The sequence below is a fragment of the Rhinoderma darwinii genome, unplaced genomic scaffold (assembly GCF_050947455.1).
Source record: "Rhinoderma darwinii isolate aRhiDar2 unplaced genomic scaffold, aRhiDar2.hap1 Scaffold_943, whole genome shotgun sequence".
Taxonomy (NCBI): domain Eukaryota; kingdom Metazoa; phylum Chordata; class Amphibia; order Anura; family Rhinodermatidae; genus Rhinoderma; species Rhinoderma darwinii.
The window spans coordinates 54,853-81,681 of NW_027464518.1; the positions used below are offsets into that span (position 1 = coordinate 54,853).

The window sequence follows — 26,829 nt, forward strand, 5'->3', positions numbered from 1 at the left end:
AATCGGTGATAGAACGCTGTATAAACAGGGCAGCGATCAGCAGATGAACGAGAAAACGCTCAATCATCTGCTGATCGTATCGTTCTAAAAAAGTGAGCGGCAGCACATCCTGGTGTGTAAACAGGGAGACGCGCTGCCGACATGATGATAACGTATGGGGACGTATGGCTCATCCCCATACATAGCTCCTTGTGACCGGAGCAAACGAACGCCGATCAACGAGCTGTCTCATTGATTGGCGCTCACTGCACGGTCCAAAATCGGCCGGTGTAATAGGGCCTTTATTGTCAGGAGACCCTTCTAACAAGTAGGGATTGTCCATATATAAGAAACAGACATAACTAGTTGCCACCAGTATGTCAGGTCTTGGAGAAGTCCCTGACATACTGGTGGCAGCTTGTTATATCTGTTTCTTGGAAAGCTGGGGGTTGTCATCCGGCTTTACCAGACTGCGAATTGCAAATCCACCCAGTTATTCAATTGTACATCATCTACTATTAGGGTATGTTCACACGGCCTATTTCCGGCCGTTTTTCGGGCCGTAAACGGCCGAAAAATCGGAAGCAGAACGCCTCCAAACATCTGCCCATTGATTTCAATGGGAAAATGGTGTTCTGTTCCGATAGAGCTTTTTTCGCTGCGTTTTTTGCGCGTAAAAAACTGCTGCGAAAAATGTCTTTGTAGACATTTTTCATTGACTATCGAAAAAAGCTCCAAAAACGGCCGTGAAAAACGCGGGTGGCTTAAAAAACGTCTGAAATTCAGGAGCTGTTTTCCCTTGAAAACAGCTCTGTATTTTCAGACGTTTTTTGCTAAGCGTGTGAACCTAACCCGAACCATAACTGCGTAACTAATTAGATTTGCCGTTCAGTTCTTTAGGAAAGTTGGGTGGCAATGCCGTCCGCTTCTTTCTTTTGGTTCCCGTCCTTTCTCTCCCATCCCTCATTACACGTTTCTTACCTTTTTATATAGGAGTTCCGGCGCCTCTCGCTGCCGGGCTACCAGCTGAACGAGGAGGAGGAGGATTATTATTACGTCTCCTTGAGCCGACTTCATGTCCACAGGGTAGAAAATGATCGTTCACCACATCTTCATGCGCAGGGAGGGGTCCCCTGGCAGGAGCCCGATGTAAGCGCAGTCCCTGAGGGCCTGGAGCACAACACTGATCACAAAGCGGCAAAGAATGGCCGTCCTGTGGACAAGGTACGTCCCCACGGGATAAAGTGAGACGACCCCGAACCGGTCAGCAAGAGAGCAGATTATTCACTAGTGGACCCAATGATCTGTCTGCCACATATGAAGACCCCAGTACTATGAATGGCCATGAAACACGCAGAACATACAAACTCCATGCATCCTCTGGTCACATGTTCTGCCGGTCCTAATATACTCCGTCTAGCAGAGCCCGTCTTGTTGCACGCACTAGCGATCTGCCGCAAATAGATTGGGCTGACACTTTGTCGCTGTCACATTCAAGTGATCCGATCCCAATCAATCCTAGAAATAAATGGAGAACTTTGATCTTGAGCGAATAGGTTGGAAAAAGTACCGGGATTATTTTGTGGAATAAATGTGTCCGGCTCAACTAATTATATATAAAACTTGACAAAAAGCAAAGATTGGTTGTGTTTCGGTTTCAGTATTACATAAAAGCCCCATCTGTGCCCCCCAAAAAATATTCCCCCTTACAATGTGTCAGTCCAAAAGGTGACATTTTGCTGTGTATATTCAGACGTTGGTCCTGAGAGGGTTAAATAAAAGTCACTTTGAAATATGACCTTTTCTATTTTTCACCGTTTTCCGTATGCTGAATGCAGCCTGCAGTGTAAAGAATGGAGGTTTTTATTGCCATGACTGCGCCCAGTGAACTGTATTCACCTCTATTGTAATTGTATCTTATTCATATAAGAAAACTTTTACCGCAACTTAAACTTTTCATATAATTTGTGTTTTTAGTATAGACCTCAGAAGAAAGTGTTTATTTACATGTGTACATTAGATATGACTCTTAATGTAGCCATGACAACCACAATGAAACCCCCATTCTTTACACTGCAGGCTGCAATCAGAGAACTTAAAAATTCTGCAAAATAGAAATTAGTGCTATATTACAAAGTAGCTTTATTTTATGTCTACAGGTCTTTATATAGAAAGAAAAAAACAAGTTTTAGACCCCCTATAAGGGGATGCAGTTCTTATACAGGAGCGCGTATATCTCCACCCTAAACAATGTGTTTTTGGTTGTTTTTGTCTTTCTTGTAACAGGCAGAAGAGGATCCGGGTGAATGGACTCAGGCAGTGGAAGTGTCTGATAGTGACGTGTCCTCTGTGTTCTCAGGAATATCTGTCCTAGACCAGGGCGGCAAAAGCGCACATGAAGGTTCCCTGCTGGATAAATCCCATTCACCACCCAAAACCTCATCTGTGGTCAGTCTCCCCGAGTCTGTGCAGTCCAGCACCGTCAATAGCACAGGTAATACCACCTTGTCTGTGCTCTCAGTCATAGCATTGCTGCAAATCTCTGACACATTTCCTCCAGCTATTAAAGGGGCTCTTAACCCTTAGTTGTTAGAAGGGTCCCTTGACAATAAGCAGATCAGAAAGCATCCCCTTTCTGTGTGGGACCCCAGCGATCAGCTGTGATCTGTGGGGAAACCTGGCAGTAAGTGTTCAATTTCCCTGCAGCGCCACCACAGGAGAAATGAAGCATTACACAGTGTCTATTCATATCAATGTGTTGTCTGTGTAATACAGGACGGGTCCTCCAGAGAGAGAGAGACGCTCTATGTAACCGCTCTCCACTCTGACCAAGAAATGAGGATCCTGAACAGCGGACCCCCCTCTATTACCCCAGAATTCACGAATAGGAGAATGTTATCGGTTTTCTAAACTTGACAACCCCTTTAGAAGTAACACAGTACCTGGAAATACAGTATAAGTCCTGAGCAAAATATCTGTAGCTCCAAACTGTTCAATTTGCAATTACTTGTAATTCGTTCCAATAGGAAGAGCAGCTCTGGAGTACAGACTGCTGCTCTAGCAAGTTACGTACTGCGCAGATTAAGACGACAGGAACATTTATGAGGAGTATGAGTGTGTTCGGGTAGAGATGCACTTAAACGCTTTTGTTTATTGTTCTTACAGGGGGGTCTCGGCAGCGTCCCAGTCGCGTCCAGAGTCTGGTTTCTAGTCATGGCAGTATGGATTCCGATCATTTAGGTGAGCTCTGCTGTGCTGGAGTCTGGATGGAACATGTTATCTTTTTGTCATACGATTCAATGAGGAATTTTAAGAGGTTTTGCCCCTATTCATTATCCCGGTACGGCACACGGTGGTAGCGGGCGAGGAGGCATTTCTGGTCTGGCCCCGCAGCTGGAGTGTTGCCTAAACTGGACAATACATTTAAAATTAAAGTGTCCCTCCAGTTCAATTCTCCTCCCCGATCTGATATCGGTGCGGAGAACTAAGATATAGATGAAAAAAGACACAAAGCGCACATGGTGCATCAAACTATACAGGGATGAGGCGATGAATGGCGGTCAAATACGCTGGGAGCGCAACATCCAATACAGTAAAAGATGAGATGTGCCCTGTGGGTGGCAGCCTGGAGTCCGGTCTGGATCACACATAGTCCAGTGTTGGCATGGAGAGAGAGCAGGAGAAACCCGGATACTCCGTCTGGCGCAGCCCCAATGAAGAGATTATTACCGCCGCCGTTCCCAACAAACAAGCAGATTCCACCGTGTAGTAAACACGATTTATTATTGTACACACAGACAACGCGTTCCGGGGCCGAACCCTCAGGTCAAGTGAATGTGATAAAAAGCTGTACATGCAGGTCATTTATACAACAAAGGCCAAGTGTAAGAAAGCTGACGAGGCTGAACCCTGATGCATAGCCGTATTCCATCCAGGATTTTGAGGCAGATTTTGACGTGTCTGCACGCCTTTTGCCGCGTTCTTCGCTGCGTTTCTCGGCCGCGGGCGAAAAACGCATTCTTTGGTCCCATTGATGTCAGTGGGAGGTCAGAGGCGGAAACGCCTGAAGAAAGGCCAGGTCGCTTCTTTTTCCCACGAGCGTTTTTTTTTCCGCTCGTGGGAAAAAAACTCCTCCGCCTCCCATTGAAATCAATGGGAGACGATTTAGACCGCAGCAAAAAACACCATGTGAACAGGGCCTAACACTTAGCCTTTCTGGTGTATAATTGACCTGCGTGTTCAGCTTTTTTATCGTGTTGCCTACACGGTGGAATCTGCTTGTTTGTTCGGAATGGCGGCGGTAATAATCTCTTCATTGGGGCTGCGCCAGACTGAGTATCCGGGTTTTCTGCTGCCATCTCTCCATCGGGTGTGGAGAGGCACGCTGGGCAGTACAGTGTCCGAGGAAACCGCACGAAGCCCGGAGAGTCACGCGCGCAGGTTCAGTCTACGCCAAGGGAAGGATTACTTGGCCTAAGACATTTTTACAAGGTATCGGCACAAGTAAAGAGTTGAGTCCAGGGCAGGCGAGAGGTTCAGGCTGCTGCTGCGTTTAGCTCATCAAGACTGATATCGTTTTACAACCACTCCATTCACTGACAGAAAGCCGAGATCTTGAAAGTGCTGAGGAATTGAACCGCAAAGTATATAAGAAAGATGCAGAACTTTTCACTGTACAATAATTGCACTTTGTTTAACTGGACGAGCCCTTTAATCCCTCATGTGGCAGGATACGACGCAGGCAGCAGTGACTCGGAGTGTGAAGACGCCCTCATCAGCGATCAGGACTCCCGCTGCCCGGTGATGCCAAAGTTTTGGCTGATTGTGAAGATTCATCAGGACCGGGTGGAAGTGTGTACCCATGCCAGGTACCCCCTTTATGTCTGGTATTGTTCGTTCTCTTGTCTATCCCTGCTCCTTGTCCCAGCTTTACATTTCCTCTGCTGACAGCGCTGTGGCTGCTCAAGAAGCGGAGGAGCTCGGAGAGAGTCAGCGGCTGCACCAGCTGGTGGTGAGGAAGGTGGGGGAGATCTGCCGTGTGGTCAACCAGGTAAAGACTTTTATAATTGAAGTAAAACTTAAGCTACAGTCCCCTGCGCCGCTGTTACATCTTTTATACTCCAGTCACATCCAGAGCTGCACTTACAATTCACGCTTAGAGCTAAGGTAAATGACTGTGCCGGGTCTGTTACTTCTGGTGGTCACGTGACAGAGCGTTACATACATGTACAGAGTGTTACATATATGTACAGGTGGCCAGACCTTGTACAGGCTCTTATTTGGCCACATGGAAGCACTGGATTCAGGAGACTGGAGTAAGGGGCGTGATGTATTTGAAACCACGGTCGCTGTTATCGAAAGCGTGTCCGGTCATACAATTTATGGAGCGTTACGTGTCCGACAATCAAATAAATTGCCAATCATGTAACGTATGGACGGGCCAAGTCCTCCAGAACTGCTCACCTTGCTCATAGCGGGTGTCCGGAGTTGAAGACCCTCGTCTGCGATGTCCTAATATGGACATGGGTTCCCATTGTCCGATAACCCCTTTAATTCCTGACATCCTCAAATAATCCAAGCCCCTGCTGATACACGGAAGGGTCTTAACTGCTGTCAGCAGGTTCAAGAAATGGCGCAACTATTTGATAAATATCCGCAACGTTTTTCAGGACCCCCAGTCCAGCGGTTCTGTTAGGACTCATTGGTTGGTCAGGGCGCTGAGGGTTAACAATGACTCCCCCTAATTGATGGAATATCCGTGTCTCGCCGCGTTCGCCTTTTCCTCGGCACGTCCCGTCGTTACAGAAAGTGTTCGTCTCCGTCGCGTCTCCGCAGCATTAAAATACCAATGTTTCCTCCAAATTGCTGCACTTAAACTCTTGTACCGCGCATTAAACAGCGATGAGCGTAAAACAAGCCGGCGGCGGCCGGCAGATATATCAGATAAAATCTCGTAAACAGGCGGCGGCGGATCACTGAAGCGGAAATCAGAGCAGAAGTCGCTTTACCATCCACGTTTAACCCTCTAAGAGCAGCCGGAAATAAAGGAATAACGTAAACCCGCGTCTCCTCGAGAAAGGACCGGATCCGGCCTGACGCCCGGGGGTTATTAAATGTGATATTTCTCCCAAGAACGTCCGTACTGCGCCCCAGACAGCGAGGAGAGAATGTCATTTCTGGCGATCCTTCTACAAACCTTCACGTTTAATTACATTGTCTGATCTACTAGGCCCTGTTCACACTGAGTTTTTTTTTTGCAGGGAGAACATTCTGCCTGGAAAAATCAGCTCCGTTTTTTTTAAGTGGTTTGGTACCACACGTGTTTTTTTTTGCGTTTTTTTACGTCTTTCTTCAACAGGCAATGGAAATAATGAGCGTTTTTTGGCATAAACCGTGTCGAAAACCGCGTCAAAAGCCACCGCGACCGTTTGCGGTATTTTTTTCAGTCTCCTATTTCAATTTCATTGATTTCAATGGGGTTTTTGAGGCAGAAAACGCCTCAAGAAAGGTCATGTCGCTTTTTTTTCCTGCGGTGGTTTTTTTTCGCTCGCGGGAAAAAGACGCCTCCGCCTCAGAATGAAATCGGTGGGTGTCAATTTTGAAAGTTTTTTGGTGCAGGTTTCGTGTCAAAAACAGCGCAAAAAAAACGATGTGACCTTAAAGTGTCCCCCCGATTCATTTCTCCCGCCTGATCTGACGTGGAGCGAGGAGAGGCGCAGGGTGCACGCGGGACAGTACGGCTGGTGAGGCAATAATATTAATTAGAATAGGACCCGGGCAGGAGACTCTCCGGGCTTGGTACGGGTGCCTCGACAACTTCTGCCCACCATGCGTCCTGTGCCTCTCCGCACCCCGCGCCTCTCCGTAACTCTCCGCGCCCCGTGCCTCTCCGCTCCCCGGGCCTCTCCACGCTCCGTGTCACATCGGGCAGGAGAATTATTAAAGTGTAGGGAGGCTTTAAAGGATCATCCAGTCGTATTTAAATAAATCTTAATCTTTATATAATGAAATGTTCTGCCACTTTTTAATAGACTCTATGTTCATGTCAAGATCATTGCTTGCTGTCAGTGAATGGAAGCACTCTTGTCTACATCTATGTCTGGTAACCAATTTTTAAAGACCTAATACATCCTCACAGCTGAGAGTTTGCTTCAATTGTATACAGTCTATATAATTCTCTGTGAGCTAAACAGCCCGGACGTTTTACCTGCACTGAAGATTTTTTTAGATTTTTTTTTTTTTGCTTTTGACATATGATTACACAGGATTGTCTAGACTGGTTACAACTGTAACAAACCCTCAGCTGTGAGAAGTATTAGGTCAGGACAGGTTTTCAGCCCCTAGCTGACACCAGCACAGATTGAGTATATACATTATGATTAAGATGTGAAAATTTACTTTTTATTATTAGACCATTGTGACCTTTGATCTGTTGGTGTTTCGGAGTATATGTTGTTTGTATCCTTAAAGGGGAATTCCAGGGAAAGACATAGGATATGCCATAAGTGTCTGATCGTTGGGAGCCTGGCCCTCAGTGATCGGGAGATCAGGCTCCTGTGTCCTCTGTGGCTGCCCTGGAGCCGGCGTCTCTGTCACTCTCCATAGACTCCTATAGACAGCCATGAACGGCCGGAGTAGCAGCCGTCTCCTTCCGCTTCACTGGACCCCGTTCTCCCAATCAGTGGTGATCCTTATGGTCAGACCCCCACCGGCCAGATCTTAATCCCATATCCTTATATACCGTAAGTCATTTTTCTCTGGAATACCCCTTTAAATCCTCTGTGTTCCCCCCTCAGCGTCTCCTGCTGCAGGACCTGCATGACACACATCTATGTAACACACTGCTGGTGGCCGAGAGCGAGGAGGATATCTGGAAGAGTGAAAGTCCCTACGCCTCGTATCGGCCCAGGATGCTTACGAATGAAGGTGATTACTACAGGGATCATTATAGCCAATGTATCGGAGTACGGGCTCATAGACTTTCTATTGAGTCTGTACTCCGCTACATCGATTTCCATAAAAAGCCGAACAGACACGAAGCGGCTGAGCGCTCACACGAGACCTTCTGCCGCTTCGTTTTAGCGATTGGTGGGGATCTCAGTACTCTGACCCCCACCAATCAGAACCTCCGACATGTCACTATAACGTCAGAAGTTTTTTTGAACGTTTAGTTAGTCTATGTTCACACGGCAAACAAAAAACGGCTGTAATATACGGAGCTTTTCAAGGGAAAACAGCCTGTGATTTACAATTTACAACCGGTTTTTTTTATGCGTTTTTTTCCGCCCGTTTTTTAAAGTTGTTTTTCTATTGAGATAATGAAAAACTGCTCAAGAAATGACATGCACTTCTTTTTTTACAGCGAGTTTTTCGTAAACGCCCCAAAAACGGCTGAAAATAGGCCGTGTGAACATACCCTTTAAATGGCTTTTCCTGAACATGTTGAAGATCTATGCTTGCTGTTAGTGAATGGAAATATTTTTTTTTACATTCAGAGGTTGAAAGCCCATCCTGATCTAATCCTGCTCACACAGCTGCTGGGTATGTTGCATTGTATCATTGTAGGCAATTATCTGTGGAGCAGTGACACAAATCTACCTACTGTCCTGCACAAGACCATCCGCTGTTTGAGCTGGACTAACTCAGGGATATTTTTAGCTTTTGGATGCAAATCATTCACTGACAGCAAGCAGAGAGGAATAAAAAAAAATCAATTCAGGAGTTGCCATTCAGAAGTCTTGGAGAGCTGGGTGACCATCACAATAAGAACTGAAGTGACACCCGTCTTGCTTGTTTACTGGGAATTTTTTGTGGGGCGGCACTTGGAGGGTAAGGTCCCCAGTACTCCTCCTAATATACTCTGCAGGGGGCGCCAGCTCTTCTTGTTATTTGGGGGGTTGTGTTCTTCTATTATGATGTCTCATTTGTCTTTGCAGATTATTCTGGGGAGGAGAGTTACCAGCCCCGCGATTACCTCGCTGCCACCATGCAGTTTATTCCGGGGCACTTTGCCTGTGACATGGTGTGGAGCACAGTCATTCATATCCACCCCCGACTGAAGATGGGACCCAACATGGGGGTGTCCAGAGGTTAGTGTCCGCTCTGCCGCGTGGTCTGGACCCGTGTGGCGGGGACCGTGTTATACCTGATGCCTCGTGTATCTGCAGCCATCCAGTCCCTGCGCTCCGTGCTCAACGCCTTCTCTGTCGTCAACCGGAAGAACATGTTCGTGTATCAGGAGCGTTCCACCAAATCCGTCTTCTACCTCCGGTGCGTATTGTGCAGCGTCTTCTTGTAATAACCAATCATGTTAAAAATGTATATAATGAGGTCCTATTGACAGGGTTGTTTATTCATTCCCAAAAGCTTCATAACCCCATATAATGTCCGGATCCATAGAATATACTATAAGGCCATGTTCATACGCAAAAGTAAAAACGGCTGTAAAATTATGGAGGTCTTTACAAGGGAAAACAGCCTCCGATTTTCAGCTGTTTTTTGAGCTGTTTTTCTATTGATAAAATGAAAAACTGCTCCAAAAACGGCTCAAGAAGTGACATGCGCTTCTTTTTACGAGGGGGGGGGGGGTTTGCGCGCCGTTTTTTCAAATGGCCGCATAAAGAAACGCACCATCTGAACGAAACGTTTTTCCCATTGAAATCAATGGGCAGATGTTTGGAGACGTTCATCTTTAGTTTTTTTTTAGGTGTTTTTCGAGGCGTTTACGCCTCAAAACACTGCGTGTGAACATACCCGGAAATCTCTTATAGGGGGTCCCTGACTATATGGGTGGTCCACAGACTGTAATGGAGGCTCCGGCACCAACTCTGCTTCTCCGCTTTGTGACCAGGTTATGCCCGAAAAAAAAAGGGGTCTCATGTCCCTTAGATTCTGATTGGTGGGCCCTCCACTCAGTAAACAATTATGGAGTATCAATAATTACTGTCAAACACCCCTTTAACCTCTTCCCACAGAATCCCGTACATGGAAGCGATGGTGGGGGTTGCCCACTGGGGAATAGTTGTGATTGACAGCCACCCCCCCAGTCTGATCCTGCACATTTTACCAAATGAAAAATGTGCCTGTGCACGTTACGCTGTGACCGTAAATACTACATGTAAAGAAGAAAAATCAATGCCACAGCACTACATAATACTCTATATGTAAATAAGTCTGCATTACTGCTGAATCTGCTTCCAATAGTTGTGCATAGAGGTGGTGACGGCCTCCTTTTTGGTCTAGCACTCCTCCCATTCGCCCAAGGCTGCTTTTAATTAGAGTAAAGCTGTTTCCTATCTAACCCCAGTATATTCTGCAGGCTTAGACCCAGAACAGAGGTGTATTTTTAGGTTAGAGACTCACCTCATAGAGGTCGCCTTGTCGTGGCAGGTGGGCTCACACAATTTTATCAAAATGTGCGCTAAGAACCTCCCTATTGTAAGTTGATTCAGCAGCAATGCAGATTTATTTATAGTGTATTAGGTAGTCTTGGCGTTCGCAGAGGGCTGCGGCATTGGTTTTTTTTTCGTCTTTACCTATATATACCCTCACAGATGCCAGTGCATTTTATATGCAGTATTAGACGTATGACATCACGTTCGTTTAAAAAAAAAATAAAAAAATGTCAAAGTAAATCGTTTTTATGATGACATTTTTATTGAATAAACAGTAAAAAAACATTTACATATTATGCATCCCATTACTCATAAAGAACCGTACACTAAAGTTACTTTGTCAATTGAAGTAAACCGTAAATGGCATAAAAAAAAAACACTTTATTTTTTATTTTTATGCCATCTCAAAAAATTCTTACAAATTCAGCATTGAAATATTATAACCAAAAAAAAATAAATCTACAATTTGTCCTGCAAAAAACAAGGCCTCAAATAGCTACAATGTTTGACAGAATGGGGTTTAGCAAAATGCCTAAAAAATTCTCGCGGTCCCTGCGGCTAAAAGTGGCTTGATCCTTAAGGGTTAATGATCTTCTTTTCTAACATTTTCTTTATTTTTTGAATGTTTTTTTTTTAGGCTTTCTGAGACGTCCGGCAATGGCAGACTATGGGACTTGGACTTATCCCAGCCTATAATGTCTCGTTCTTTGGCGCTGTCTCGTAGTCAAGAACCAATATTCACAGAGGACGTGACGGTGAGATGGCGACATCCGAGGCTGAGCCTAAAGAAATAATCTGTTTGTCTTTTGGTTCCTCACACTTGCTTGTTTTTTAGGGGAGCCGGTTATCGCTGGAGTTGCCTTCATCCCGGAGCACAGACTCTACACGGCCCGTGGGTCAGATGGATAAGCACATTCTCCTGCTGGTCCATGGCGTCGGGGAAGCGGGTGAGACTAAGATGTAGACTAATCCTGGGTGCTTCTCTGGTGTTTGATGGGTTCAAGTGGTCAAATACACAAAGTCACTTTGGAATTATAAACTTTTTTTCTCTGTCTTCCCCATTCTCCGGTAACTTAAACTCAGCCTGCAGTGTAAAGAATGGAGGTTTTTCATTCTGATAGTCATTAGGGTGGCACGATGCATTGAAATATCGATACCATTTCGATGCCATGTACCCTCAAATGGTTCGATACCGTTAATTCATGTATTTCGATACTAAGCTGTGCGGCTGCACAGCTTAGTATTGTAATACATGAATGTAGTCAGAGCGGGGCTGCGGTTGTGTAATATAGTCATTGCCCCGCTCCTGACAACAAGTGTGTGCGCGCGGTCAGCATGATATGATGCGGCCAGCGCTGCACTACTGAGCACTGGCACTGAAGAAAAAACATGGCGGGTGCACTGCAAAACACCCCCATTTTCTCTGTCTTCAGGGCCAGTGCCGCCGCTCATTAGTGCAGCGCCGGCCGCATCACCTCATGCTGATCGTGCGCATTCACTTGTCAGGAGCAGGGCATTGGCTGTATTACACAGCCGCAGCCCCGCTCTAACGGCGGAGATCAGAGAAACCTCTCATCTCAGCCGCTATTCCCTCCTCAAAGCTGACCGCAGCATTCAAGGGGTAAATGAGAAGGGGGATGCCCCTTGGATCCCACCACGGGGAATCCCTCTGATGTGATTGAGGAACATACCATATATGGGCAAACAGCCCAGGGTCCATTGAAGGACCCCAGGGCTGTCTGACCATATTTCCTGTTGTTAGGGCATACTTGGGTACGTCCCTACAACTCTCTGCGTCCTATCAGTATATACATATGTGCCAGTACATCGAAGTTTTAAAATAAAAAAAAAGTTAAAATAAAGTAATGTTAAATAAAAAAATTTAAAAAACGACACACGCCCGTTTCATACAATAAACATTAAAATAAAAGGCTCAATACATAAAATAGACACACATTCCGTATCGTCGCAACCGTAACAACAAATTTATAGCGTCATTTATGATGTGAGGCAAATGGACATTTAAAATTCATCACGCCTCGCATCCGAAAATGGAAGAACTTTTTTTTTTTAAATATTATTATTATTGGAAAAGTATTGTTTTGATTTTCGAGACTCGCAATACTACACGAAGTATCGGTCTCGAAGTCCAAATTGTGGTATCGTGACAACCCTAGTAGTCGTGACTATGACCGGGCTCCTCTATAGATGTGTGAATTCCTACATCCAGTATAGACTAGAGGAGAAAGTGTATTAACATATATAAAATATCCGTGGTTTTGTGGTCGTGGGCGAGAGGCCTCAGACAACATCTCCAAACTGAGAACTGGCGATCCGCATGAAACGCGCCAGACGTGGGGCTGCTGCTTTTAGATACGGCTCCACAGATTGTCACCGTTTTGATGGCGTCCTCAGGCTCCGAGATCACGGATGATTTGGTGAAGGTTCTCCGGAAGCGCCTGGATGAGGCCACGCTGGACATTATTACAGTCATGCTGCAGAGAAATTGTAAACTGACCCCGGCGGATGTGGAGGTGAGGACCCGGGCCTGTCAGGACTATATATATATATATTGTGAGCCGCAGACCCTCCCCTAATAATTCTGGGTTATTTCTTCTACCAGTTTATCCAGCCGAGAGGAACGCCGCCGACAGAAGTCCTGCAGTTCACCATCCCCCAGTCCTCACTGCCGTGCCTACAAGCCATGGCTTACTATCTGCGTCAGAACCTGCTCATCTTCCTGCACACTCCAAAATACACAGATAGTAATGGACAGCATCACTTCCAGGTGAGGGACCGGATAACCGCCCATCTTCATAGCGACAGCGGCTTAAAGCGGATCAGTCGTGAGGATGAGCGGCTTATTATAGTGACCGGTCCGCTGGGCTATTATACCAAACAACCACATCAAAATATAATGCAGCCAGCGGCTCATAGTCTGCTGTGTTCATGAGCCTGACACCCCAAACTCTCCCCCCGACCCCCCCGCAATCACTGACAGCCATGTATGCAGCAGGCACAGCCGTCACCGTCAATTATTGGGGGGGGGGGGGTGGGCTTGTGAATTCAGCAGACTCATAACTGGGGGTTCGCACGGTTCTTTCTTATCGGATATTAACCAAACAGCACAATATTATTTTAGTTCTGTTTGTTATAATAGTCCTGTCCCTATAATATACTGCTCAAATTGTCATGACAGATCCACTTTAAATATGTTTCTGTATACAATCCGTATCTAGGGAGGATATACTGATACTGAAATAAACCAAATAATGATAGATAGATAGATAGATAGATAGATAGATAGATAGATAGATAGATATGAGATAGATAGATATGAGATAGATAGATAGATAGATATGAGATAGATAGATAGATATGAGATAGATAGATAGATAGATAGATATGAGATAGATAGATAGATATGAGATAGATAGATAGATAGATAGATATGAGATAGATAGATATGAGATAGATAGATAGATAGATAGATAGATAGATAGATAGATAGATATTAGATAGATATTAGATAGATAGATAGATAGATAGATAGATATTAGATAGATAGATATGGGATAGATAGATAGGAGATAGATATGAGAGATAGATAGATAGATAGATATGAGAGATAGATAGATAGATAGATAGATAGATAGATAGATAGATAGATAGATATGAGATAGATAGATATGAGAGATAGATAGATAGATAGATATGAGATAGATAGATATGAGAGAGATAGATAGATAGATAGATAGATAGATAGATAGATATGAGATAGATAGATATGAGATAGATAGATAGATAGATAGATATGAGATAGATAGATAGATAGATAGATAGATAGATAGATAGATAGATAGATAGATAGATAGATATGAGATAGATAGATAGATAGATAGATAGATAGATACGTCTATCCTGTGTGATCGGCAGGGTTCATTCAGCGCAGGGTCAGCAGTTGCGATCTACGTGATTCTCTACGTGTTTCCGCTGTCTGATCCCCTCATACTGAGTTCGGACCCTTTATTTTGCAGCATTATTACCACCACTCCCTCCCGGAGCTGGACCTGTTCCTGTATAATAAGCCTGGTGGACAAGGCACCGGAGGGAAAGGTAAAAGTGTTTCCGTCCCCGCGTTCCTGTCATCTGTGTATATATATATATATCTGTTACTAGAGGATACATCAGGCTCCCATCCCCCACCCCGGATATAGTGACGTTATAATGTTCAGTCCCTCCACCGTGTATGATGTTATTACATCTCTGTAGGGTTTTCCTCTGTCCTTCGCTGTGGGATTCTCTAGTAACGTCTATTTGCTGTTTAGGTATCGCCTGCATTGCGTTGTCATTCGTGGATCCGCACGGCGCTCTAGTGACGCAGGCGTATGGCGAGCGGTCAGGACCTCCTCTTGTTTGTCCTTCTGCTGCATCTCATCTGCTCAGTGTCAGCACCTTCGAGTCATTGACCAAAGTCAGCAGATATACCCCAGATTCCAGCGCTGCCGGCTCAGGTAGAGAGCGCTGCTGTTCACCACGGCCCCAGTCCCTTAATGCCGTATTATGACGCCATGTTTATTTTTTCTGATTTTCAGCGCCTCTGACTTTGGTGCGATTTGATGTCTGGGAGAAGGGAAACATCAGCTCTTCCCAATTGTCTGAGCGTCTCTCCAGTTCATTGCGCCATGCGCTCTGTGATGTCATCATCGAGTTTCATATCCTGCAGATGCCGCTCTGTGTGGATCCTACGAAGCCGCTAGACCCAGAAGCATCAACAAATGGTAATAGCCTGAATGAGAACAGGGGTCCTGTAAGTAAATAGGGTTAAAATAAAAATTAAATTGTTTACATTTTTTCTGCATATAAATAATTCCAAAATTCTGCTCTGAATTTTTTTCATAAAATATCTTTATAGGGCACCGAGCTGGGTAATAGAAAGACAGAGCTCTGAAATCTTCTCACAGACCGATACATGACCACTAGGGGGAGCTTTCATTGAGCTCCATTAGACAACCATTGCCAGTAAGCCCTTCGGCTCCCCCTGGTGGTGACTATAGGCAGCTAAAATTATTATTTAATTCTATTCTGTATGAAGGGAAGTAGATTTGGAGCTCTGATCAGAAAAACAGCGCTCTGACCCCTATAAAGATATGTATCTGGGGAAATCTGAAGCTGGACACGTGGCTGATCACCCGGCTAGCTTCTATTTCAAAGTGGTTGTCTTCATTAAATATTCTTAGGGTGAGTTCACACCATTCAAGTGGGGGAATTCGTTCCCTCTGCTCCTAAAAACAGCCTGGACAGGTGGGAATAACGGACCCAGATCTGCCCTATGATCCCCTCTCGATATCACTGGCTTCAGTTCCCAGTTGGACAGAGAAAAGCATGAACAAAACCCGTCCTACGTCATTCACTGATCTTCCAACATCTTGTTTGAAAAAATAACTCTACCTTTTTTTTTTTTTTCAGACAACTCCTTTAATTGTCCACATTCATTGCAGATAATCTGTCTTGTTTGTTTTGCCTTCAGGAAAGGTTCCCTCTCAGTCTCTTCCAGATATGAAGGGATTGGCTCAGCCATCTAGCAAGCCACGTCCTTCCCCGATAGGCCTTCCTTCGTCAGTGTCACCCCCCAGCACTGACCCAAGTACCCCTCCCAGCAAAGCCGGGGGGCGCAGGAGCTTCTGGGATATGCTGGTAAGGATGAAACGGTTGGTTCTTCACACCAGACTGTTGGATTAATGCGAGAGCAAGAGCCCTTCGTTGTCACCCCTGTAATCTATCTGTATTCTTTTTCCAGAGTAAGCCTGACAGTGCGGAGCTGGGCCCCCCAAAAACCACCGACGACATAGTCTGCGAACGCTCAGAAGAACCGCGAACGAGGCGACGACACAAGACAGAGAGTCTGAAGGTCCCGAGTTATCCGGACAGACCCGGGATCAGTTTGGAGCATGCTCAGAGGTACTGTCTCTTATCTGCAGGCTCCAGAAACCTTGTCTGTGCAGACTCCAGAATCACAGTCCTCTTAATGTGTGCCCCCTACAGGAAGCGCCAGACACAGCTGGACGAGGGTGAGGTGGGCACCCTGCACCCATTATACAGCCACACCTGCCTGCAATGGACGAACTTCATGAGTCAGCTGGGTATGTGCAGTAGTGATCGCCGAATGTCACACACGGGATATACCGATAATATAACTTATTTTCAGATTGTAGTCTGCTCTCAGATATTCCTTGTGATGTGCCGGCATGGGTAATAGAGTGGGGTCCACCACTTCAGGGTATGTTTACACGCACTGTTTTCAGACGTAATTCGGGCGTTTTACGCCACATATTACGCCTGAAAAGACGGCTCCATTACGCCTGCAAACATCTGCCCATTACCTGCAATGTGTTTTACGGTGTTCTGTTCAGACGAGGTGTCATTTTACGCGTCGCTGTCAAAAGACGGCGTGTAAAAATACGCCCGCATCAAAGAAGTTCATGTCACTGCTTTGGACGTTTTTGGAGCCGTTTTTCATTGACTCCATTGAAAAACAGCTCCAATTACGTCCGTAAAAGACGCCACGAAAAACGCAAGTACTTGCAAAAACGTCTGACATTCATCCGTAATTTCAGACGTAATTTCAGACGTAATTTGTTAAGACGTGTGAACATTATTATTATGGTAAGATGAAACATTCTGAAACTTTCTCCTATATCTTGTTCAAATTCCTTACCATCTTCAACGTTATTGCTGTCAGTGAATAGGTGCATTGTTGTTTACATTCAGAAGCTGATAACCTGTCCAGATCATGTCCTGCAAGGTTCGTTACAGTGTATCCGCACACTCTTTTGGAACGAGTCCCGCACCATTGTCAGTTGGATATGATCTGGATGTTTTTTTTAGCTCTTGAATGCAAACAAGAATTCTACCATTCACTGAGAGCAAGCAAAGATCTTGAAAAAGGTCAATAATTAAAACTCAAAATATATTGGAAAGTTGTGGAAATTTTCCTTATACAATTCATGAACTTTAGTTACATAAAACTGGAGAATCACTTAGAAGGTGTTGTCTAATCGGGATAATTAGCTGATCGCTGTTTGTCCGGTGGGCGACCACAGTTCAGTGTTACACGGTGCCCGGTCATGGGCATATGAAACGAGGTCGCCCAGAAGATACAACCCCTATAAGGTTCACTGTATTGCACACTGCTCTATAAGAATGCGCACAGCACAGTGTATATTCCTAGCGTGGATTTTCTGCAGCTCTACATAATGACATCACAGCTGGTCCCTGCAGCTCTGTCCTGCTTTTATGTATATTCTACTCCCCTGCGGTCCGGCCTCCTGTCTGCATCTGATCAGACGCCATCTTGAATTTTAGATTTCTCCCTGCTTTTTCTTCCTCTGTTCTATGCTATCAATCCCATGATGCCTCAGCACAGCATCACATGACCAACTCTGCCTGCTGGGGAGGACAGTGTGATTATCCTTCCCTCCGAATTCTCCTAAATAAGAGATTATAAGTATATAGTCAGGGAGGCCGAGCTGTGATCCTCTCTATTATAACCTCGTGGCAGGAGGCTGCATACATAGTAAAAGAAAACGGGAGAAACTGACACACAGAAGGCTTTGGTTTTGGTTGGAGTCCCCCTTTAAGTCATTACATTAGACCTTGTGTTGTAAAGATGTTGGTTCAGGACATAGAGCGGTTGCTGCTGTTTGGTGTCCGATTCCTTCGTCCTCGTTTGCATCGGGTCTCCTTGTTTCCCGGTGTTAGTTCCTTGTGGGGGGATCTTTGAAGGTGTTTGTTTTTTCTGTTCTCGTGCAGGGTGTCCTTCCATCCAACTCTGCTCCGCACAGACTGTTTCTCGGTTCCTTCTTCCATCCGTTCTTACAGAACTTTTCAACATCATCACCTCCCTGGCCAGCGACACCAGCGTCAAAGTATTTGAAAAAAGCAAGTAAGTTGTGAGGGCCTTGTGGACTGTAATGAGCTGAATTCTGCGTCTGGTGGGCATCTGCTGAATCCATTTTATTTTATTATTTTTTTTATCAGTGGCCCAGAAGGACCAGCGTTTGTGCCTTTCTCTATTAACCAGCATAGCCCATCTCGACCAGCGGCAGCTCGCGAGCTGATCCTTCTGGGGCGTAACTTTCGCCAGTGGAGATACAACACTGAACAGGGTGAGTTTCCTCCATACTCCCCGATCTTTCTGTAATATACCCCAGATAACTATGAAAATGGGCAGCTGAACCTTATTGGTGGGAATTACAGTATACTATGGACCTCTTAAACTGCATGTCCTCCTCTAAACACCATTTTACAGTTTAAATATAGAATTAATCTACAGAAATAGTTGTCATTTTGTAAATACATTACATTACTTATCCTGTACTGATCCTGAGTTACATCCTGTATTATACTCCAGAGCTGCACTCACTATTCTGCTGGTGGAGTCACTGTGTACATACATTACACTACTTATCCTGTACTGATCCTGAGTTATATCCTGTATTATACTCCAGAGCTGCATTCACTATTCTGCTGGTGGAGTCACTGTGTACATGGCATTACTTATCCTGTACTGATCCTGAGTTATATCCTGTATTATACTCCAGAGCTGCACTCACTATTCTGCTGGTGGAGTCACTGTGTACATACATTACATTACTTATCCTGTACTGATCCTGAGTTACATCCTGTATTATACTCCAGAGCTGCACTCACTATTCTGCTGGTGGAGTCACTGTGTACATACATTACACTACTTATCCTGTACTGATCCTGAGTTATATCCTGTATTATACTCCAGAGCTGCATTCACTATTCTGCTGGTGGAGTCACTGTGTACATGGCATTACTTATCCTGTACTGATCCTGAGTTATATCCTGTATTATACTCCAGAGCTGCACTCACTATTCTGCTGGTGGAGTCACTGTGTACATACATTACATTACTCATCCGGTACTGATCCTGAGTTACAGCCTGTATTATACTCCAGAGCTGCACTCACTATTCTGCTGGTGGAGTCACTGTGTACATACATTACATTACTTATCCTGTACTGATCCTGAGTTACACCCTGTATTATACTCCAGAGCTGCACTCACTATTCTGCTGGTGGAGTCACTGTATACATACATTACATTACTTATCCTGTACTGATCCTGAGTTACACCCTGTATTATACTCCAGAGCTGCACTCACTATTCTGCTGGTGGAGTCACTGTGTACATACATTACATTACTTATCCTGTACTGATCCTGAGTTACACCCTGTATTATACTCCAGAGCTGCACTCACTATTCTGCTGGTGGAGTCACTGTGTACATACATTACATTACTTATCCTGTACTGATCCTGAGTTACACCCTGTATTATACTCCAGAGCTGCACTCACTATTCTGCTGGTGGAGTCACTGTGTACATACATTACTTATCCTGTACTGATCCTGAGTTACACCCTGTATTATACTCCAGAGCTGCACTCACTATTCTGCTGGTGGAGTCACTGTGTACATACATTACATATCCTGTACTGATCCTGAGTTACATCGCGTATTATATTCCAGAGCTGCACTCACTATTCTGCTGGTGGAGTCACTGTGTACATACATTACTTATCCTGTACTGATCCTGAGTTACACCCTGTATTATACTCCAGAGCTGCACTCACTATTCTGCTGGTGGAGTCACTGTGTACATACATTACATATCCTGTACTGATCCTGAGTTACATCCTGTATTATACTCCAGAGCTGCACTCACTATTCTGCTGGTGGAGTCCCTGTGTACATACATTACATTACTTATCCTGTACTGATCCTGAGTTACATCCTGTATTATACTCCAGAGCTGAATACCCCATTATGCTTGCTGATATTGAAAACAGTCAGTCAGTATGTTTGTTGGCAGACACTTCCCTTACAGCTTAGTTGTACTCCTATAATGCAGGGGGGCAGTTTGGTTTTCCTACATCAGATAACTCTGCAGAGCCTGGTGTAAAATTGACACATGCCAGAATGAAAATCACCAGAGCAAGCTCTGGGTAGACATTGAACAAGCCGGTAATGCTGGGAGATTTCAGCTCTGAAGACTGCAGAATAGTGAGTGTGGCTCTGGAGTATAACTCAGGATCATTACAAGATAAGTGACTTCACCAGCAGAAAAGTGAGTTCAGCTCTGAAATATAATATACAGTGACCACTTATCATGTAGATTGTGTGTGTTTTTGTGTGTGTGTGTGTGTGTGTGTGTGTATATGTATGTATATATAAATTATGTTTAAAGGGGGACATATGCTTTGAGTGATAAAGGACTGATGTTCTAGTATACAGGTGATTACTTTTTCTTTACTCCCAGCGTATTCGAGTGAGGATGATGAGGATTGGGATGAGGATAAATATGATGATGAGGGCTGCAAGTTGAAAACGTGTAAGTTTCTCTGTCGTTGTTGCCCTGAGCACTGCACCGGGTGATGGTTGTGGTATGAGACACACAGATGGGTGCACAAGAGTAATTCTCATAAATTACCGTTTCCAGACGACTTTATTGTTTGTTCAGAAACTCTCTTGCATCTTAAGTTTATTACGACATTCTTCCAGGAATAAAGTGTTTGTCTGCTGCCCTGGGATATAATACAACTCAATTGCTTGTGAAATCCAGGGGTACAAAGAGTCAGGTCTAGACCGAGCACGCTGCTTCTCCTGCAAGTTATGGATAAAAGACCATTTCGTTTATCAGAAAAGCAGTTTAGCCATTTAAAGGGGAAATATTTTTTTATTTTTATTTTTTTAAAGCTCGAGTCGTGCGGTCTATCACCCAAAGTTCAAAAAAAGTGCACAAATGATGCGGTCTATCGCAGCCCTAGTCTTAAAAGAGAGAGGCCCCGCATAATTATTCTGTGACCCTCTGATCTTGTATGTCATGATTGCTTCATTAATTAGATGTGAATGTGTAGAAGAGAAATAACGTATTTATTAGTAAGGTACTGATTCTCCTTGCGGAGATCCAGCTGGTAGGAAGTCTTTAGGGCAATGCTCCCTGGGAAAATTGTATGCAAATTAGCTCTCCTCCAGAAGGTGGTTACCCTGTAAGTTTAATGTCCGGCCCTTAAAAGGGTTGTCTTAAGGGATGATCACTTTGATAATGAAGCCTCCGCGACGATCAGCTGATTGTCATGGTTCCGGCTCCCAGCTCCCCCTTCAATCCGCTGCCTGGGAAGTGTAGTATGACATGGAGGCCATTCACATTAAAAAAAACCTTCATGTAATACATTGACTGCTCACGACCGACCAGAGCGAGAACTGTTCTTAGAGTCTCTGTCACCACATTATAAGTGGCCTCTCTTGTACATGATGTGATCGGCGCTGTAATGTAGATTACAGCAGTGTTTTTTTTATTTAGAAAAACAATCATTTTTGACGGAGTTATGACCTATTTTAGCTTTATGCTAATGAGTTTCTTAATGGACAACTGTGCGTGTTTTACTATATGACCAAGTGGGCGTTGTGGAGAGAAGTGTATGACGCTGACCAATCGGTGACCAATCAGCGACCAGTCAGCGACCAATCAGCGTCATGCACTTCTCTCCATTCATTTATACAGCACATAGCGATATAAACTTAATGTGACAATACATTACATGGGAACGAATACTCAGAATCGGCACAGTGACTGACAGAGCTCTAGACCAATAGGGATGATGCATAAACATTCCAGGATGACGGAAATAGAATCGGTCCAATGAGATGCTGGGAATCATGAAGGGTGAGGAAGTAAGTAAACCTGTCAGTGATTGGCTATCGGACGGCCGAACCTCCGGAAGGGGAGGGTCTTACTGATACACAAAAAGACGCGGAAATGAAGCATTCACTGCCAAACACCAATGAGTCAGATCATATAAACTCCTGACGTCTCCCTGACGAACCCAGAATAGGGTGAAACGCGTAGGAGGTGGAGTTGCTCGCTGCACTCAGAATATAATTTAGGCAGACTAGATATCCGGCTTTGAGAGAGTCTATCAGATCTGATAATAGATAGGACAGATATAGTGCACAGTAATCCACAAGACTAAGCATGCTAGATAAGAATACTGTCCACAAAGCCTAGTGATATATACCACTGCCTCTCCGATACTTATATGTTTGTATGTCGGTACATGGGTCACTACAGAGCATGTGATGTTCCATGTTTTATCCAAGCTTAATAAAAGCCAACGTTTTATAATGAATACTTCCTCTATATTATACTATAATTGGAAGTAACTAACGGGAACCAGCCCGTCAGTCGATATCTGGGAACGTTATGTAGTCACCTATACGTGGTACTTCTGGAGGAGAGCTACTTATTATTTTGTTTTTAAAAAAAATCCCAAGGGCAATATCCCCATATTGGAGACACATATTTCTTTCCTGTATTCTCTGTATAGGGGAGGACATATTGGAGGCACACACTTCCTTCCTGTATTCTCTGTATGGGGGAGGACATATTGGAGGCACACACTTCCTTCCTGTCTTGTTTGTATATACTGTACAGCAGGGTGTGCGTGCTTTAATAGCAGCTGCAATGAATGGGATTCATTTTACAGAGAAATTTACAAGAGTGTTATATCCCTTCCCCCAGATACCGGGGAGTTACAGGGGAGCTGCATACTGCGCCTTATCTGTGCGTATAGTGTTACTATCCTGCCTTGTCTAGGTCTCCAGTAGTACAATAGATCTGTCATTAATTCCCCCGCCCTCTGCTGATTCTGTCTCAGTCTACACAGCAAAGCTGCAGACCAAAGGAAGTGTCATTGTGTCCACTATACTGGAAGTTTTTCCATTAATCCTTTACACCATTTGAAATATCTTTTTTTATGCCACTTTTTTTTACCTACCAAGACTATTGGAACCCCCATCTGACCAGTTCCCCAAACATCACATTATGGGCCCTTGTCCGATGCACATCTTCACCTCAGTCCACGTCACCATCCACATCAATGTCCACATCCTGACTGCTGCTGATCAGGTCACCGTGGACATTGATGTGGACTGTGTCTATGTAACCGCTCAGAGTTTGATGCAGTCACATACCGCTGTTTTGGCCGCTGCAGTATTTTTACGTGGCAGACGGATGTTACGTGGAAGTGAACAGCATTTTTAAAAAATCCTGTAACAAAAAACCCTACAGTTATTAGGAAATGCTGATTTATTTATTTTTTGTATATTTGCCAAATTTTTTTCCCATTGACTTGAATATAGTTGACCATTGCCCTAAAAGCCCCAGATGATACTAAGAAAACGTTTAAGAAAAACGACGGTTTTTCCATATCACATTAGGAATATTTTTTAACCCTTTCAAGGCCAAGGCCTTCCGATGTCTGATTGTCCGCAGCAAAATTTCACCTTTTGGCCACATTCTAAGGCCGTGTTCAGACGGGGAGGATATGCTGCGTTAAAGCAGGCAGCGTATCCGCCCTGTGCGCCGAAGGGAATTCCGCTGCGGAAAACGGCAGCACTTAGCTAGCGATGAAACGTCATCCCAGGAGGCCGCGCTGGAGGGAGGAACACAGACTTCTGGGTAAGTATGAGCTTTTGTTTTTTTCGGAGTTGCGTTTTTTGCAGCGGGATCGCTACGAACCCGCCGCAAAAAAATGCAACAACTGCTATTTTTTTGCTGGTTTTAATTCCCCATTGAATTCAATGAAGAAAACCCGCAACAAATAAGCAGCGTCGCGTTTACACAAATACAACTGACATGTTGCGGAATAAAATTCTGCACCGCACGTTTTTCCCACTCAGTATTTACGCAGCGTACGGAGGAGATTTGTTTTATCTCGTCCACTTTGCTGCGGATTTTCCGCAACTAATTCCGTTGCTGTAAAACCGCATAATTTACACGTGTGAACTGAACCTGAGGAGGATAAAGGTTTGTATTTTTACTTTGGCCATAAATCCATTCTTTTATTTTTTACGGAACAGATGGAGCTTTAATGTGATACCAAAGCAGAACCGGCATCGTTACATTTTTTACGTTTTATATAGGGGGAAAAAGGGGAAAAAAATAAAGGCGCTTTTTATTATTTTTATTTATTTTATATTGTTGGAGCGTTTCTCTGTTCCCGGCCGTTGCAGCAGAGTGTTCGCTGTAAGATACGGCTGACACACACGTTTCAGGTGGTGCGGGCGCAATCCCCGTGACGTACATTTACTGCGTTTGGAACAAACTACATAGCGTCAGCACCGTAAATGTACAGCAAGTGTCACCAAGGGGTTAAAGACTACTTATTTACGATCTAACTTCCCGGGGCAGCTGGAACATAAATCTATATACACTGTGGTGGTCTAGGGGTTAATAATGCAGCTACTGTGATCTGTTGACTCTCATGGATTATTTTTATACTCGCAGCTCAGAAAGGATTCCAGCGTTTTGAGGCCATGGAGCTGGAATCGGCCGATAGACCTCTGGACCCGTCTTCCTCACCGCGTGGGTTGGTTCCTCGACAAAGGTTCCTGATCATTGACATCCAAGATAAAAAGGTGACGCGTTTATATAACCGCGTCCAGGGTTTATGACTCCCCTCCCCCGCTTCTCCTTGCGGCTGGATTCACATCTCCGTTTTTCTCCTTCGTCAGCTTACCCTGTACACGTACAACTGGTCTCCAGACCTGGGCGCATCACTGAGCCGCTCCCTGGTACGTCTGATCCAGTGGCAGAATGCCCGGGCGCACGTGGTGCATTGTCTTCTAAGTCAGAAGTTGGGACTCTTCCATCACTACAGTTTTTCGGACACCCCCTGGCATGAAGAGAGCAAGCAGGTAACTCCTGTGTACTAAATGTGATAAAAATTCTTCTTCATTTTTAGAAAAAACATGGCTGCTCCCTTCCAAAACAGCGCCACGTCCGTCCACAGGTTGTGTGTGGTATTGCAACTCAGCCCCATTTCCTTCAATGTTGCTGAGCTGCAATACCAGACACAACCCATTGACAAATGTGGCGCTGTTTTGGAAGGAAGCGAAGCAGCCGTCTACTTCTAATCCTGGACAACCCCTATTACTTTTTATGTAAATGTTTAATCGTTTCAAAATGAAAAGTTTTGCAACTTTTGTAATACGCTTTTTGTTCAATTTCTCACTATTTTCAATATCTCTGCTTTCTGTCTGTGACTTCAAACAGTTATTGTTTGCATTCAGAGGCTGAAACCTGTTCTGACCTAGTCCTGCTCACACAGTTGAATGGCTCATATGAAGGGATAACTGATACACTGAACAGGACTAGGCCACGAGGATTTCCGCATCTAAATGTAAAGAATGAATGTTTCTATTCACTGACATAAAGCAGGGATCTTGAAAATGGAATTGAAAGCTAAAGAATATTAAAAAGTTGCCGAACTTTTCATTATCCAGTGATTGTGAGTGAGACTGTGAGACAACCCGGCACAGGGCACATAATATTTCATATCATCGTTGTTACCTTGTGCTTCCTCCTCTTCTTCCCAGGATCCCAACCTTTTCCTAAATTCCACCCTAGAAGTCGATGCCCTTATCAAAAGCCCCACACCCCCTCCTTACAAGGAGCAGACACGGCTGGGTACCTCCGGACGCAGCCTCCCATCCTTGCACTATCCCCCAGACATTGTGCCTTTCGATGAGGTTCTCAGGGACGTCATCCCCGTAAAACCTTTGCACCTCTCCCCGGAGATGGACATCGTCTCCCGCCATGGAGCTCAGTTTCTGGAAATTAAAAGTACAGAAAAAAGAGGTGAGAAGGGAAAGCGGTTTGGAGCAGACATATTAAATATACAGAGCGGCTTAATGGTCGGGCTTCATGGCGGCTTTTGGTCACGGTAAAATCACGGGATCCTGCGACCGCCAGGCAACGCGAATATTTCCTCAATGGGGAAGAATGTCGGAAATCTTGTAATTGTCACGTGACTTTTTGTCCCTTAAGGACGTTGAGGTCTCGCAACGTAAGTCGCCATGGAGCACCAGCCTAAAGGGGTTTTCAGTTGTTTATAAGTAAAGCCTAAAAGCTGTGGACACCTTCGACATGGAAGGAATGATTTTTATAGATGTTTGTAGTTACCGGGAGTTAAAAACATTGCACTAAGTTTCAGCCTGCAGTCTTCATTCCTTCATTTATTTTCAGGCCCCCGGGTATTAAATTTGCATTCTGCTCTTAGTTTCAAACTTCTTAGGACGTCCCGTAATACATGCTGGATTTGAGGTCCGTGTGTCCAGGATGCTGCTGTCTTCACTAGTTCTCATGTATCGTCACAGCTTCATCCCTGTACTGCTTTGCTTTCTATAGCACATGAGGCAGACTCTGCCGTGGGTGCTTTGCTCTGTCATTACACACATACACCACCTGTGTGATATGCCCTACCTTAAGACCAATGCTTGACCCCCTCTCACCACTGATCAGCCCTGTAGGTCCACCAGCAGTGTGTCGGATCTATGTCAGAAGCAGCGGCACATCCAGCTATG

General features: G+C 44.7%; 1 protein-coding gene across 1 annotated transcript in view; it reads left to right on the forward strand.

Annotated features, from left to right (window-relative positions):
* LOC142733369 (KICSTOR complex protein SZT2-like) overlaps positions 1-26,829 on the forward strand; it is a gene marked incomplete at its 5' end in the record, with an annotated part of 100,860 nt that overhangs the window by 52,776 nt on the left and 21,255 nt on the right. Inside the window, 23 exons of the mRNA XM_075849536.1 lie at positions 973-1,203; positions 2,266-2,473; positions 3,145-3,219; positions 4,709-4,847; positions 4,930-5,029; positions 7,776-7,905; positions 8,916-9,068; positions 9,147-9,249; positions 11,011-11,128; positions 11,209-11,320; positions 12,789-12,907; positions 12,997-13,161; positions 14,411-14,489; positions 14,702-14,887; positions 14,969-15,154; positions 15,904-16,070; positions 16,174-16,334; positions 16,419-16,516; positions 18,186-18,318; positions 18,414-18,541; positions 24,752-24,882; positions 24,979-25,161; positions 25,843-26,104. Of these exons, the coding sequence (XP_075705651.1) occupies positions 973-1,203; positions 2,266-2,473; positions 3,145-3,219; positions 4,709-4,847; positions 4,930-5,029; positions 7,776-7,905; positions 8,916-9,068; positions 9,147-9,249; positions 11,011-11,128; positions 11,209-11,320; positions 12,789-12,907; positions 12,997-13,161; positions 14,411-14,489; positions 14,702-14,887; positions 14,969-15,154; positions 15,904-16,070; positions 16,174-16,334; positions 16,419-16,516; positions 18,186-18,318; positions 18,414-18,541; positions 24,752-24,882; positions 24,979-25,161; positions 25,843-26,104 (3,367 nt within the window). The remainder of the gene's footprint in view (positions 1-972; positions 1,204-2,265; positions 2,474-3,144; positions 3,220-4,708; positions 4,848-4,929; positions 5,030-7,775; positions 7,906-8,915; positions 9,069-9,146; positions 9,250-11,010; positions 11,129-11,208; positions 11,321-12,788; positions 12,908-12,996; positions 13,162-14,410; positions 14,490-14,701; positions 14,888-14,968; positions 15,155-15,903; positions 16,071-16,173; positions 16,335-16,418; positions 16,517-18,185; positions 18,319-18,413; positions 18,542-24,751; positions 24,883-24,978; positions 25,162-25,842; positions 26,105-26,829) is intronic.